At 42.1% G+C, this 14660-nt stretch overlaps 1 protein-coding gene across 5 annotated transcripts in view; it reads left to right on the top strand.

The window, feature by feature from the left end:
• CRYL1 (crystallin lambda 1) overlaps positions 1 to 14660 on the top strand; it is a 93070-nt gene that overhangs the window by 47490 nt on the left and 30920 nt on the right. For 3 of the 5 annotated variants that reach the window (XM_075742215.1, XM_075742214.1, XM_075742216.1), the window contains 2 exons: positions 8254 to 8360; positions 10380 to 12612. In XM_075742215.1, coding sequence (XP_075598330.1) covers positions 8254 to 8360; positions 10380 to 10493 — 221 coding nt within the window. In that variant the 3' untranslated portion in view covers positions 10494 to 12612. Of the gene's footprint in view, positions 1 to 8253; positions 8361 to 10379; positions 12613 to 14660 lie in introns of those variants that run through there. The other 2 variants (XR_012833390.1, XR_012833391.1) reach the window with 2 other exon arrangements.

The raw sequence follows: 14660 nt of genomic DNA on the forward strand, positions 1-14660 counted from the left end.
ATTCTCCCTTATGCTAACGAAAGAATCTGTATGGTCATCAAGTGGCTCACACTGAGGAATCCATCCTAGATTTAGAATCTTTAAGGTTGGAAAAGACCTCTAATATCATCAAGTCTAACCATCAAACTGAAAACTTGAAACTGATTTAACAAAAGAAGTGGTTCATATTAACTCAGTTTAATTCCTTGATCCAGCTCACAGCAGTCCTGCACAAATATTTGTGTGTTGCTGTTGAGATGGAATACAGGGGCAGCGAGAATAAAACTTTTGTTGGCACTACAGCTGTCTTAGGGTAACTGAAAGTATTCATGCAACTACAGTCTAAGTGAATTCATATGGGAATTAATGTAGAGTAGTAGCAAGCACCCTGTGAATTCACACCCTAACTAAGAGCATGCATCTGTGTTCAGACACACCCTTGATGAAGACAGGATTACATTTAGAAAGTTTTCCTTGGAGCTGTAATGCCTAGAAATGTAATCCCTCTATCAGCAAAACAAGGAGGTTGGGACTTTTTTTTTTTCTCTGAGCATAACCTAACCACAACAGATTCCTCCATGATGTTCCTGAAATATGCTCCTTCTTTTCTGTTCTCATCCATATTCTTCAGTTTTACCAAGTGCAGCCTCTTAGATTTTACCTGCTAAAATCAACCCCACCCCAGTTTTTTCAAATTGTTGATGCTATTACATCAGTGGCTTGACCATCTTCCCTACTCTTTTTGAGTCATTACAGTATCTTACACTGCTCATCAGGTTCAAAGTCATCAAGTTAATACTCAGGATCGTGAGGCATCCTCTGTCTTTGGCGTGTTCCCTGTCCTTGCCAGTGACACTTGCTCCTGTCTCTTGTTTTCTCTCACAAATATCTGAGTGTTTTCCTTGTTTTGCCCCATGTGTAGTGTCCTCGCCAGACTGGTTTACCAAGTTTGCTTGCTTGCATCCTTCAGCCCTCATGCCTGTTGTCTGTCTTATGAATAGCATACAAGAAGCTGAGATACTTGAAGATGCTTACATACTATAATGCAAGAACACACTGACATGTTTTTATACTGTCATGTTTTCCCTTCTTTTTTCCTACTATTCCCACCACCTTTATATTTATGAACCCCACTTGTGAAGATGTCTTCTCAGTGCAGCGTAGCATTTTATGCATGCTTCTAAACTAAATATCTGTCCTGAGTTCCTTTTCCTTCATCAATGCCCTGTTCATCTTGATGATGCAGTCAGAGGCATTTCACTGATACCCATGTTTGCACCACACCAGTGCAAGTCCTTCAGATAAGGACCTGCAAACCTGAACAGTAGTTATGTGAACAAATTCTTGTGTTCATTAGCTATTTTGGAAATTGCCTGGACTCTCATTGAAGCTAAAGAAGCAGCATCTTATTCTTCCTTTGTTGGTGGTTATAAAGAGCCTTGCATTTCCTAGACATATGGTCAGCTGAAAAGCCTTGAATCACTGCCGTCATCTAGCTTGTGATAACATGTTCCTGTAACTATACTGTACAACTCAGAAATGCTGAGTGGGTTTGGGACTTTCAAGGAAGATGGAGTATTTCCCTTTTCATCTCTACAATCCTGTATTCACTACTCCCTTAGAACATTTTGTTAGTCGTTCTTTTTCTTCCACTCTCTGCCATAGTTGTAAACACATGGTGGAAGGAAGATTCAGGAAACTCCTGCCTTCCCTGGAGGTATTTCTCTTCTGCATTCACGGTTCTCAGGTGCCTGCTGCAATATCTACCTTGTCCCCCAGCCCCTTCCCTCCAACACTGATGAGGTGAGTGTGGAAGGAAGGTGGAGGTTTAGACAGGGAGCCAACAAACCACATAGATAAGAGGAAGCTATTGTCATTCCTGTGCTGCGAATTGATTCCCCTCTTTCTCTGTCCCAGATGCATCTTGTGTCATTCTTTTTCTCCAGATGGACCCAGTGGGGCACAGTGCGGGCACAGCAGCTGGATGCAAGGAGAGATGTTGATTGTTTTTAACAGCCTCATTTGCCATCTTCCTCCTGTTTCTCCAGCTCCCAGGTGCTGCCCTGTCTGTCTCGCACTGTTTGCAGATGCTAATTCTTCCAGTTCAAGCTGCTCCCTGTAAAGGGATTCTGTCCTATTTGTTTTCCATCTTCTTGTTCCTATGCTCTAGTCAAGTGCTCTTCTCCTCCACCTTTGCAATAGCCCTGACCTTTGAACCAAAGGACTCCTAAGTCTAAAGGCCTGGAGTCAAATATTTGCCAATTTTGAGTTTGCAGTTGAAAAGCAAAGTGATTTTTCCAGTAATATTCCCCATTGCTCAAGTGCCTTCAAGCTGGCAGCATAGCGTTGATCTTGATTAAAGATTGCACTAGTCTCCACTGACATTTCACACTGGGAGTGTTATCTTGAGTTAGCTATTTTGAAATTTATTTATTTTAATCTGAGTGAGACTATGTGTATATTCTAACTTTTGGCGTATTTCTTTCACTTGAGACTTGAAAGATTTTGCAGTGTCCCCCCCCTCTGTTTGGCATGCAGCATACATGCTTGCATGTTGCCATTTCAGCCACAACGTTGAGATCAGCCATACTAATGCTGCTGCTCTTCTGTAGACCCGTAACTTTTTTTTACCTTTTCCTATTTTGCTGACTTTGCATTAGGGTTTCTTTTCATTCATACATTGCATGCAGTGAGTGAATTGTACTACCAAACCTGCATTTGCCATGTCTGTGTTGCATTGGTGAGCTATACTCACCCAGAAATTGTTCTGGTTCATTCAAGCTGTGGGTGAGCTGCCCATAGGAGCTCAATTTCCGGTGAGCTGACTGAACGAGCTTTGAAGGCCATCTCCAGCTTAGGAGTTCCCATTCACCAGGTAAATGGATCAGCCATGTCCAAGCCTTCAGCTTTCCCAAGATACTAATGTTATCTCTTTAGATTGAGGCTCATGAAAAAGATTTCTGGCACACAGTCTTCTACCTTCTGACTGTACCAGAATCAAACCTACCCAGATCTATGGTAGCTTACCAGATTGTTGAGAGGTTCCCCTTGACTTTTGGAAAAGTACCAAACCCAAACTATTTCAGCACCCGTCTAGGTGTCATAGACCTGTGTCAGCTGGATAAGCACCAGAATAACTGGTAACTGACAATGCTTTGTTTACCATTCCTTCTACCACCAGTTGCTCATGTGGATTTGCTTGAATTGCCATATTTGGCTGAATTTCCATATTTGACTGAACTTCTGTTTTTGATTGTGTGATTTTTCAGCTGGCAACAGCTGCTGCCAGCAGCTGTGAGTTAGCAAGGTGTACCCATGTCCACCTCAGTTCTGCACTCTTCAGCCTCAGTCATTTCTACTACATCTAGGAACTTCCTATGATGTTGCATGATGTGGGGGCAAACTTTTTGCTCAGACTCCTCACTGTTAGAATAAGAGGCTCATGTGAACAAGGTGAAATGTAAATATCATAATCTTGTGGTTGGTGCATGAGTCTCATCCAAAATTGTCTTGGGTTCCCAAGATTGCTTATGTAGATAGCATATCCCCTGTAAGTTGATCTGGGTTGGCTTCAGGTGCCAAAGTCTGTGAGCCCAGCTGTTAAGGTGTAACAGGCAAGCATTTATACTAATGACAGGGTATGGTCAGTAAACCCTGATAACCAGTGGTCCTTTCCAGAGTATTTATGGAGGAGGATGGTCTCTGCTTATTGCCTCAGTGAAGGGATAGAATTGTATCTCAGCCTGTTCCACATCCCACAGTAATGCTTCTCTTCCTGAATCTCACTTCCTGCCAGTGATGTTTTAGAGCCCGCTAGGCAATTTGAAGGTTGCTGGTTGTGTGTCAATCAAGAACATTGAGTGAAATACTAAATTTCCATATAATTAGAGCACCAATATACCTGTATGACTAGGTGACCTCCCTTACTGTGTTGGAGAAGGCCAGAACATGCCAGAGTGTGTTCTGGGAACACATATGCTCCATGGGTAGATAACGCGAGGAAAAAGGCTGACTAAATGCTGATTGGCACACTCTTGGCACCAAATAAAGGTTCATGTTACTTAACAAGGCAGCTGTTCTTCTCAGAGCCTCCTTCCTTTTGATACTGAAGAATGTTTCCAGTCCATTTTTTAAGCGAGTTGAATACTCTCAAATTTCTCCATGTTGGTCTCATGCAATGGATGTGTTCTCCCATTCTGTTCTTCCAGTTGTTGATCTGAAGGTCATTGTGACTTCTAAGTGCTAATTTCTTAAAGGAAATTTAATGCTTCCTTGAGCATGTGTCCTTTGAAAGTTCTTCTGTCTTTGAACCAGAGACCAGAGTGTTCTCCGTACTCTTACTGACCTCAGAGACCTTTTGGAAAACCTGTACTTCAGCGATTTCAGTCATGTTGAGCAGTATAAGTGTTGTAGTTTATGATTCATAGTTGCCAGTAGTTGGAGGTTTCAGTTCCTTCATCCACCTTTCAACCTCAGCCATTTAGGGTTAGACAGGTGTGACTTCTACGGTATTGATACCACACAGTATTGCATTCCAGGGAACTGTCTACAAGCTGTTCAGGAAAGAGACTGCTTAATGACTCTTGACCTGAGTTGCATTCTTTTCTGTGGTAGTCAGGCCACTCTACATACATTTCCTGCATTTTGTGGTTGGATAAGACTATGAGCAGTTCAGATTCATGCTTCTTGATCTGTATGATCTGAGTCTTCAGGAAAGAGTTGATAACCGTAACTCCTTGCCTTTGTCTTCTGCAGCTTTCTCCTCTTTGCTTTGATAATTAGGTAATAAAAAGAGAGTTAAGGATGCAAATTCTTCAGTCTCTATGGTTCTCATAAAAGGGACATTGACAAGCTTTTAGTGCATATCCAGAACTTCCCTTCTCAGATCTAGGGTGTTCATCGGGATAATCACATTCTTACTCATGTTGGCTTGCTTACTGCCAGACAAGCATTGCTTATTTACTGTTGTGGTGCAGCTCGTGACTTCTTGATTGATGTACAGTGGGAAAGGCTGCCTTATCCTTTCTTGATTATGTGGGAGTTAATAGCACTAAAAAGTTAACTAGGTGTCTATGTCTGGCTAAGTGTCTGATAAGTGCACCTTCGTGGTGCATTTATCATCCCAGTTCCTCTCTAGTGCCTCAAGAGTAATTTTTTTGAGATTCCTACTGGAGCTGATGGAAGCTGGACCTTTCCCTAATTCAGCCAAGGTCTGCTTGACTGCCATTTTACCCATTATTACCAGTTAGCTGGTTCTCAGGCTTTCTGACCACATGTCTTTTAAGATGTTCACAGCAGGGTCAGTTCTGAGGTCAGACCAAGCTGCTTGGGGTTTCATCCAGTCTTGAAAACCGCCGGAGATGGAGACTTCACAACCTCAGTGGGCAACCTGTGCCAGTGCTTGAGTATCCAGTCTGAACCTCTTGTTTCAAATTGTGCCTGTTGTCTCTTCTTTTCCTGCCATGCAACAACTGTAAAGAGCCTGGCTTTGTCTGCTCAGTGACCTCCCTGTAGGCACTGGGGAGCTGCTGTTAGGTCCCCCCAAAGCCATTTCTGCCCCAGGCTGAACAAGCCCAGTTCCCCCAGCTTCTCCTCACAGGGCAAGTTTTCCAGCCCCCACCATTTTGGTGGCCTCTGCTGAAGTTGCTCCAGTTTGTCAATGTCTTTCTTGTGTTGGAGGACCCCAAACTGAATCCAACATTCTGTATGCAGTCTAATGAACGCCGAGTAAAGGGAGTTACTCACTTCCTTTAATCTACTGGCTGTGCTGTTAACACAGCCTAGGATGCTGTTGGCCCTCTTTGCTGCCAGGGCACACACTGTTGGCTCACGTTCAGCTTGCTGCTTGCCACAACCAGTTCTTGGGGTTCACAAGCCTGTTGTTGCACAGAGCTCTTCCTTCTGAGGTGCAGGATCTTGCATTGGTCCTTGTTAAATTTTTTAAGGTTTTGTATTGTCTCATTCTTCCATCCTGTCTAAGGACCCTGCCTGTCTGTTCCTTCCCTCCAATGTATCAGCTGGTCCATCTTCCCCCACCTCCCACCCGTGCTCAATTTGATACCATTCACAAACTTTATCAGCAAATGCTGTTAAGCAGTACAGGTCTCAGGATAGATTGCTGTGGTACTCCACTTTTACTGGCCTTCAGGTGGAGTACAACCCATTGACCACTACCATCTGAACCTGAGTATCCGACCCATTTTTTGTCCGTCTAGTTGTCAAAGCATGCAGACTTTAATGTCCTAACTTTGATACAGAATATCACAGGAGACAGTGTCAAATGCCCTTCTAAAGTTGAGGTAAATTATATCCATTACTATTTTCCACAAATCCAATGATTTTATCACAGAAGGTAACGATGTCCATCAGACATGATTTACACCATGGTGTACCCATTGGTGACTACATGCTGATTGTCACAATCACTTTCGTCTTAATCCTGTGCCCAGGAATTTGTTTCAAGAGGACTTGCTCTTTCATTTTCTCAGGGACAGAAGTGAGATTGATTGGCCTGTAGTACTCTGGATTGTTCTTTTGACCTTTCTCCAGATGGGTGCAATATTTGCCTTCAGTCATCTGGGAATCTCAAATGATGAGATGCATTGACTGACATGATTTTTAAAATACAATAGAAAGCAGCCTTGCAAGGGCAGGGGCCATTTCTCTCGTATCCTTGGATACAGTCTGTCTTGTCCCATGGTCTCAGGTGGGGCGGAGTTCTTGCAGATAGTCACTGACTGGATTGTCATCTACTGCTGATTGTTCCTCTCCTCCTTGAACCCTGCCTCTAAGCACAGAGGCATAGGAGACCTTGTCAATGAAGACTGAAGCAAAGACATCAATTAGTAACTCCGCTTTACTTGTTTCTCCTGTCACTAAATTCACCCACCCATTCAGCAACAGGCCCACACTTTGCTTGTTCAGCCTTCTATTACGAATGTAACATAGAAGCCCTTCTTGTTGCCCTTGACATCCTTGCAAGTCTCAACTAGAGCTGAGCTTTGGCTTTCCTGACACCATCCTTACATGCCTGGACAGTGTTTTGAAATTTCTCCTTTACAGCCTGTCCTTGCTTCCATGTCCCATATGCTGCCTTTTTGCACTGGAGCTCATCCAAGCCAATCTCTTGATGCATTTACTTGTCTTCCTGAATATCAGGATGGACTGGTTTTGCCTTTGGAGGATGCTGTCCTTTACTGGCATCTCCACTGGTGCTGACCAACAGGCTCTCACCCAGCCAGTCGCCCATCCCATAGAACACTCCATACATCTGCTCCTTTACAGAGATAGCACATCTTCTCCTTGTCTTTCCTCTTTGTCTTTCCTGAAGTGTGTATCTGTCCACTGCAGCACTCCAGCTGTGTGAGCTATCCCACCACACCTCAGTTGCTCCAACAATGTAGTTGTGTGACCACACATGGAGCTCTCATTTCCCCTGATTGTTTCCCAGGTTGCGTGCATTTGTGCACGTGCACTAGAGGTGGACTCCTGCCTTTTTTTATACTTTCTTGAGGTTTCTCTTGTACCTGTTACCCTGCACTCTTTTTTTTTTTCTCCCAACCTGTACACCCCTTCTTCACTTGACTACAGGTTGTAATTTCACTTTTCCAGTTTTCCTAATATAAAGCTTTTCTTACCACATTGGCCAGGTTTTTGGCAAAGATGCGTTTTCTCCACTTTGTCAGGTGGATCTCATCTCCCCCTAGCAGTGCTGAACCATCAAAGAGGATACTAAAAGCCAAATCCCTGTTGTTAACCCGAGTTGCAATACAAGATACTGATCTGGAAGATCCATCTGTTCCTCGTTCACTGGAGGCCACCTGGGTCTCTATGCCATTGACCCTTTCTCCCCAAGCCATGCTGCTCTCGATACGCTCCAGGTCAATAAATAAAGGTATCAGCAGGAATGCTTCAACTGATAGGACGTGAGAGCACTCTCCTTGTGGACACTGGTTGGGGAAGCTTTCTGGTCTCAAGTAACAAAGCACGAGTATATCCATGGTTGTGTACTACACCTCTCATATAGCATTGCCTGTTGGTATGTAGCATTAATTGGATTTGCAATGAAGGCACATCCTGAATGATTTTTCCATGAACCTTAATGGAAATGTGGTAGATAGAATCCATTTTTCCTTGATGACAATTAGGTATCTTAAGCGTAAGAGCACACCTTCATTTTGGACTCTGATTTAAGACAGTGCATAAGCACAGGCAGCCTTATTGAACTTAAGTAGGATTTTCTGTTGAAAGGCAATTTTTCACTCTTATTTTTAGGTATTTCAAATTACTGTGAAAGATACCGTGAAGGTATGAGACGTGTTCTCAACACCTTTGGACCAGTTCCAGAATTTTCAGGTGAAATTGAGCAGAAAATCAATCAGGTAAATATGGAGTTGATAAATGCAGTGACATTCATAACAGAGTTTGTTAGCTTTTGTTTTAACATTTGTACCATTTCAGTTTACTGTTAGAGGTGTCTGTATTTCTTGTGTGAATATGTACTTTGAAAAGATGAGTATAGAATGCATGTATGTCCCTTTTCAAAGCACTTTGACATATATCAAGGGAAAGTGATCTAGCAGCTGAGTAACATCATTACTAGACAGAGGAGTCTGCTGCTAACAACTATGGGTTATTGACAGTAATCCTCCACACTGTTTCTTACCACTTCTGTCCTTACCACAGCTCTGAGCTTCCTTTCCTACATGACTTTTCCCCCCATGTCTTCCTCCTACTCCATCTTCTGGCATAAACCCTGTAGCTTTTTTCTTCTGAGTGTTTTCTTGGTTTTGTATACTTTACAAACTAGAACTCCAGTCTGTAACATGCAAATACACATTTAAGTTATACTTATGAGCAGTCCGGTAAGTTTACTTGCATGTTTAAAGATAAGATGTATTTAAGTGCTATGCTGGATTGGGACCCAGTTTGTCTATTAACATTTCTAAGCCCATGACTCACTATATAGACTACTTTGTATGATCACAGGAATTAAATGAAGTATTATTTCCTAACTCTGCCTCTTCATAGTTCCCTTTTTTTAATGCTTCGCTAAAAAACATGTGCATGCGTTGAATTGTTCTTGATGAGCTGTCAGATTGATTCCGTATATGGAAGTTCTCTGACTGGAAGACAGCATTTTTGTTCCTTTTTTTTTTTTTTGTTCCTATTTATATAAATTCAACATCAGCTGTGTTAAAAAGGAAAAAAGATTTTTTTATGCTTAAACAAGATAGACTGCTTATAATAACAATCAATAATAATTGTGGAGTTATTCACAATTAGAAGCTTTTGATTAGTATGAAACAGTTTGGGTTTCTTTATGGAAAGCTGGATTTCACTTCACCGTCTGTTTCTGTGTCTCTCTATTATCTTTGGTCTTCAGTGCCAAAGATGGGTTTGCAAGAATCCTCTTAAGAGTAAAACATTAAACATTTCTTATCTTACTCCTCTGTCCCTCCCCTGACTTTTTTCAGGGGTGACTGCAACTTGCCAGTCATTGGTAGGAGGTCCAGGTTTTACCCAGTTTCTCAACACTTGCCTTTTTAACCTAAGACCTCAGGTGCTATTTTGGCAAAGATGACCTTGTGATCTCTACCTGAGCTCTCAAACCAGCTTTTTTTCTTTGAAAGAAAATCTGTTACAAGTACTAGCTGGCCAGAGCTTACTACCTCTTGTTCTTCTTTCAGTGATACATTTAACTGGCACTTCTAAGACAACTTTGATTATGCACTCAGAAATACTTTATTTTTTTCCACTTTGTTTTAAATACCATTTTTGTGTGATAACTTGTTTAGACTTCTACCTCCATGTCCTCAAATAGTGCTGTACTTTCCCCCATATTTCAATAATGGAATTCCAAAATCATAATTCTGGGTTTGTTATGTGTCTTCCCCTGTCATTTTGATTATAATGGCACTCCTAAGACAAAATGTTTTTAATAAACATGGTATCCCTCATTACATTTATTAGGAGCCAGAAGAGAGATCACGGCTTTAAGCACACACACAGAGGAATTTGGTTTAGAGCACTTTTTTAGCCACATAAGTGGCCAGGTTGCCTCCTTCCTATTTAATAAAAGGTTATTATCAAAGAGACTAGACAGTGGCTGTGTGGGGCAAACCGAGAGAAGAGGCTGATGCTTTAATGTTTCTGTAGGTACCTTCATTGCCACATTCAGGCCAACCTTCTCCAAGTGGGAGCACTTTTCTTTTCATACAGGTTAGCTCATTGCCAGTCACCCATGTAAAGAATTAGCAGCCTATTGCTTGCGATGGACTGAATTACAGTTTGAGTGGATGGTTACTTGGTCTGACACAGGGAAGGCAGGAAAACAATGCTGATGCAAAACTTTTTACTCAGAACGTCAGACTGAATCATTTTTAAATTTTCTGTTCCAGGCTATGTCTGAAAAAATTCCAGTTGTTCCAAAAATCCTGGATGCCAGGAGAAAATGGAGAGATGAATGTCTCACTGGTCTTGCCAAACTGAAAACACAAATGAAATCTGACTGAGGTGCACCTTGTTTAACAGGAGATACTAAAGGAAGAGCAGATCTTCAAAAAAAGTGGAAATTTTTGGTCATGCAGAAGAGGAGACTGAATGTGCAACCAATAATATGCACAAATGTAGAGACCAATGAAATATTTGGTCCAAATTTGTCATGCCGTAATTCATGAATAACTGGAAACAGTTATTAAAAAGTTCAGTTAAAAATTATCAAATTATTATATATATGCATTAGATGTGTAAGCATTAAGTAGCTTTAGCAATATTAATATTGTGCAATTCTGGAACACAACCATGTTTTAAATAATGCATTTTTCAGCTTGCTTAGGAATTCAGCGCTTGAACAATATTTGCTTATGCAGGGATCTGAAATAGGCAAACACCAGCTGTTTGTTACTCAAGAAAAGAAGCCCTCACCCACCAGTCACTGTGACAGCAAGGTTAATTTGTAAAGCACTGACTGTAGATCGGAGAAGCTTGTGTTGAGCAAAGAGTAGATTCACTGGCTGGTGAGCTGAGACCTCAACAGCTGTAAGGGTCACTTCAACTCAGGTCTGTCACCGTTCCACAACGTAGGGGAAAGAATTACTCCTCCTTTCCCTCCCTTTGGCACTTCTGTACCTGTATGATGACCTAAATGTGAGTAAATAGAGCAGAACTCCCCCGTCATCCCCTACCCCTGGTTCTGTAAGACTTACCAGAGACCTACTTGGTCTTAAAGACCGTGCACTTGATACCCCATGGATTTGCCCCCAGCTTTAGTCAGATATTTGATGCTGACCGTTGGCATTGCTGCATAAATATGCGCCCATTTTAAGACTTGTCTATGAGAAATAAGAGATTTTGATTTAATAGCTAGTTTGGGAGACAGTACGGTGTAGTGGATCAGTTTGGATGTTTTTCCCTGGCTGCTCCATGACTGTCTGACTGACCGTGAAAGCCAGTTCACGACCTGTTTCCATGTCTGAAGCAAGGGGTGCTTATTTAGGACTCAGCTGTACTGAATATAGCAGCTGTAGCTGAAGGGACCCCAGGTATCTGCTGGTTTGCTCCCCCCACAGAGGGAAAGATGCAGGGGTTCAGATGTAGCATTTATGCTTTACTGCTGCCCTTCCTGCAGAGACACAACATCTCCTGCACATACAAGGACGCAGTATACACCTGGAAATAGGAATATCCTCGGTTGCTGCAGTGGCGCGTTTTGGTCCACAGCAGACAAAGTGTAATTATGAATGTGTGTACCCAGTAATACAGTTGGACTTTGATCTTAGCTGGAACCCCGGGGCAGCATTGTTATGCAGATAGTAAGAAGAAGTTGAAACAGTGCATCGCACCCACACTGCTTCACTTCAGCATTTCTGAATTTGTGCTAACTGGTCATGTAGCTTCAGTCACAGCACAGATGAAGAGGTGGTAAGCTGTCATTTTGCTAATGCTCAGCTCAGGGGCATTTCAAATTTTGTTTTTTACAGAGGGTGCAGCACACAAACAAGTTACTGAGACTTAATTAGTTGCCATTTTGAGCCGAACGGCAGAAATGTCTGTGTGAGCATACCAATACCACTTATTTCTGCTTGGTCACTGCAGAAAAAGAGACCTGAGATAAATTGCATCACTTGACACAAGTGGTGGGCCAAGAACACATCTCTGGATGTGAAACATGGGGAGGGAGGCATAATGCCGAGGTTGTCCTGTGCTCCTTTATAATCAGAAAGGAAAACTTGTAAGCTCAATTTGTTTTATCCCAATATAGACTTAACATTGTCAGGTTTCTTCTGTTGCTTTTTATTGCCACAGCAAGTGGCTCAACCTGCGTTTAGACATCTGAAGTTAGGGACGTCAATCCTCACTCCTGATGCCTTATTAAGCAATAGTTAATTAATTATGGGGCTGATTTCCTCATTTTATGTATGTTTTTATATTTCAGACAAGGCCACAGGAGGTTCCAATTACTTTCAAGATTACACCTGGTTTTCTATGAGTGTATGACATTGTCATAACTACTTAGCTTGCATTGCTTCTGTTTCTTCTGAGATTTTTTAAAACTCAATCATCTCGTCAAATATTTGCCTCCATCTTTATTATTTGCTTATGAATAAAATATTTTAATGAGGAAGGTATTAACTTCTGTGCTCCAGTGTGATACTGTAGTGGTAAAATGTCTTTAGAAACCAGTGCCCTGGTAGAATAATTTGTGGAAGGCAGTAGGAGTAAATAGACAAGAAATAATGTGCATTCTCCTATAGTTCAGGTGTTGGCAACCAGTTGCTGCAGACATGAGCCGTGCCGCGAGGGAACAGTTTTCTGTGGGGGGAAAATTACTATGGAGAGTGCCAGAGCACTTCTGTGCCTTGAGCAGCTCTTCCGCGGGGTCTGGCATACAGCAAAGCTCGCCTTGGAGCATCAGTTCCCACCCAGGTTCACAGCCACAAGCTGGGGGGAGATGCTTGACAAAAAATGTGTTTTAGCTGACATTTGGTTGAAGCAAACAACAAGCAACTGGTTGTTGAAGCAAGCAACAACAACTGGTAAGCATTAGGAAAAGGTAGCTGAAGGAATGAGATGGGCTGTCCTCATCCCAGGGACCTGTACCCTGGTCACAGTTAACCCCCTTTACTCATCAGTCATTAGACTGTGTCTGAAGCCTGCGCCCAGCTTGGGGCTCCCAGTACAAGAAAGACATTGGACAAATGGTAGGGGGCTGGGTGAGAAGATGGAGACAATGGATGTTAAGTTGAAACACAAGATTTTCAGCCTGGATGTAAGGAGACGCTTTTTTTCCCCCATGAGGACAGTCAGGCAGAGGCACAGGTTGCCCATAGAAGTGGTGCAGTCTCCATCCTTGGAGGTTTTCAAGTCCTGACTGGATGAAGCCCTGAGCAGCCTGGTCTGACCTCAGAGCTAAGCTGCTGTGAGCAGGAGGTTCCACCAGAGACCTCCCGTGCTCCCTCCCTGCCTGCATTAGCCTGATTCCAAGTTTTGTCTGATTTTGGCCTATTTTGTATCAGAAATGTTGCTCTGGCTCAAGTCAATTCACTCCAAAGAATGTGTATAAATTAGTTCAAATTGCCACATACATTGAGAGGACTTTTTAACCTAAATTGTAAATGAACTTTAGGATGTTCTGAATGGATGTAAATAAATCTGCAATCAGGTTTTTCCATGCATTTGCCTGGGTGGATTAACGTAATATCATTAGATTGTCACACCTCTTCACGTATAAAGAATTCCTTACAGAAAATGAATGTTCAAGCAACTATTTTATGGTAAACTGCAAGATATTTTGGAAGAATTTATCTTGTGGTTTCTTTTTTATACAAGTGCATATTTTAAAATCCTGTATTATTTTTAATCAAGTTACACCTACAGATTTTTCTAAATCCCTGTCTTTGTTGCACTGAGTTTTTCTCTGTTTTACCAATTTGATATTTATTGTTTTCCTTACTATGTGTATTTTACTATTAGTTATTGCTGCTTGTTGAAAGCAGAGTCCAATGTGTGCATAGCAAAGCCTTTGATTTAATGCTATTGGAAATCAAATCACCTATTTTGTGTAAGATAAGGAAGAAAGGGCAGATGCAGGGAAATACTCCCCTGCTTCACTGAGGGAAGTCCAGTATCTAACAGTAGTTGTTCTTCTGTTCAATCATGATAATAGTTTGAAAGTTTAAATGTGAGTATTTTCTGATTGCCATATCGTTTAATTGGAATGGTATTAAGAAATTGGTGTTATCCTATCTATACCATCTTTTAGGCAAAAAAAACCCAACAAACCCGAACTGTGCTTCATTAGGGAAGCAGGATAGTGCTTGTGGTACTTGTTATAAAACCAGAAAAAACCCTTTAGAGACAAAATGATGTCACTGTCAGTTTCTCAAAAGAAAGATGAGATATACTGCCAGTGCCTATGTAGTTACATGGTAGGATTGCATTGCCATAGTATGGGGTATTGGGCTTGCACAGCAAGGTTTTGTAGCGGGGGGGCTACAGGGGTGGCTTATGCGAGAAGCTGCTAGAAGCTTCCCCTGTGTCCGACAGAGCCAATGCCAGTTGGCTCCAAGAGAGACCCGCCGCTGGCCAAGGCCAAGCCAATCAGCGATGGTGGTAGCACCGCTGGGATAACATGGTTAAGAAGGGGAAAAAAACACCAGGAGCAATTGCAGCCAGCAAGA

This window comes from Balearica regulorum, chromosome 1, assembly GCF_011004875.1.
Source record: "Balearica regulorum gibbericeps isolate bBalReg1 chromosome 1, bBalReg1.pri, whole genome shotgun sequence".
Taxonomy (NCBI): Eukaryota; Metazoa; Chordata; class Aves; order Gruiformes; family Gruidae; genus Balearica; species Balearica regulorum.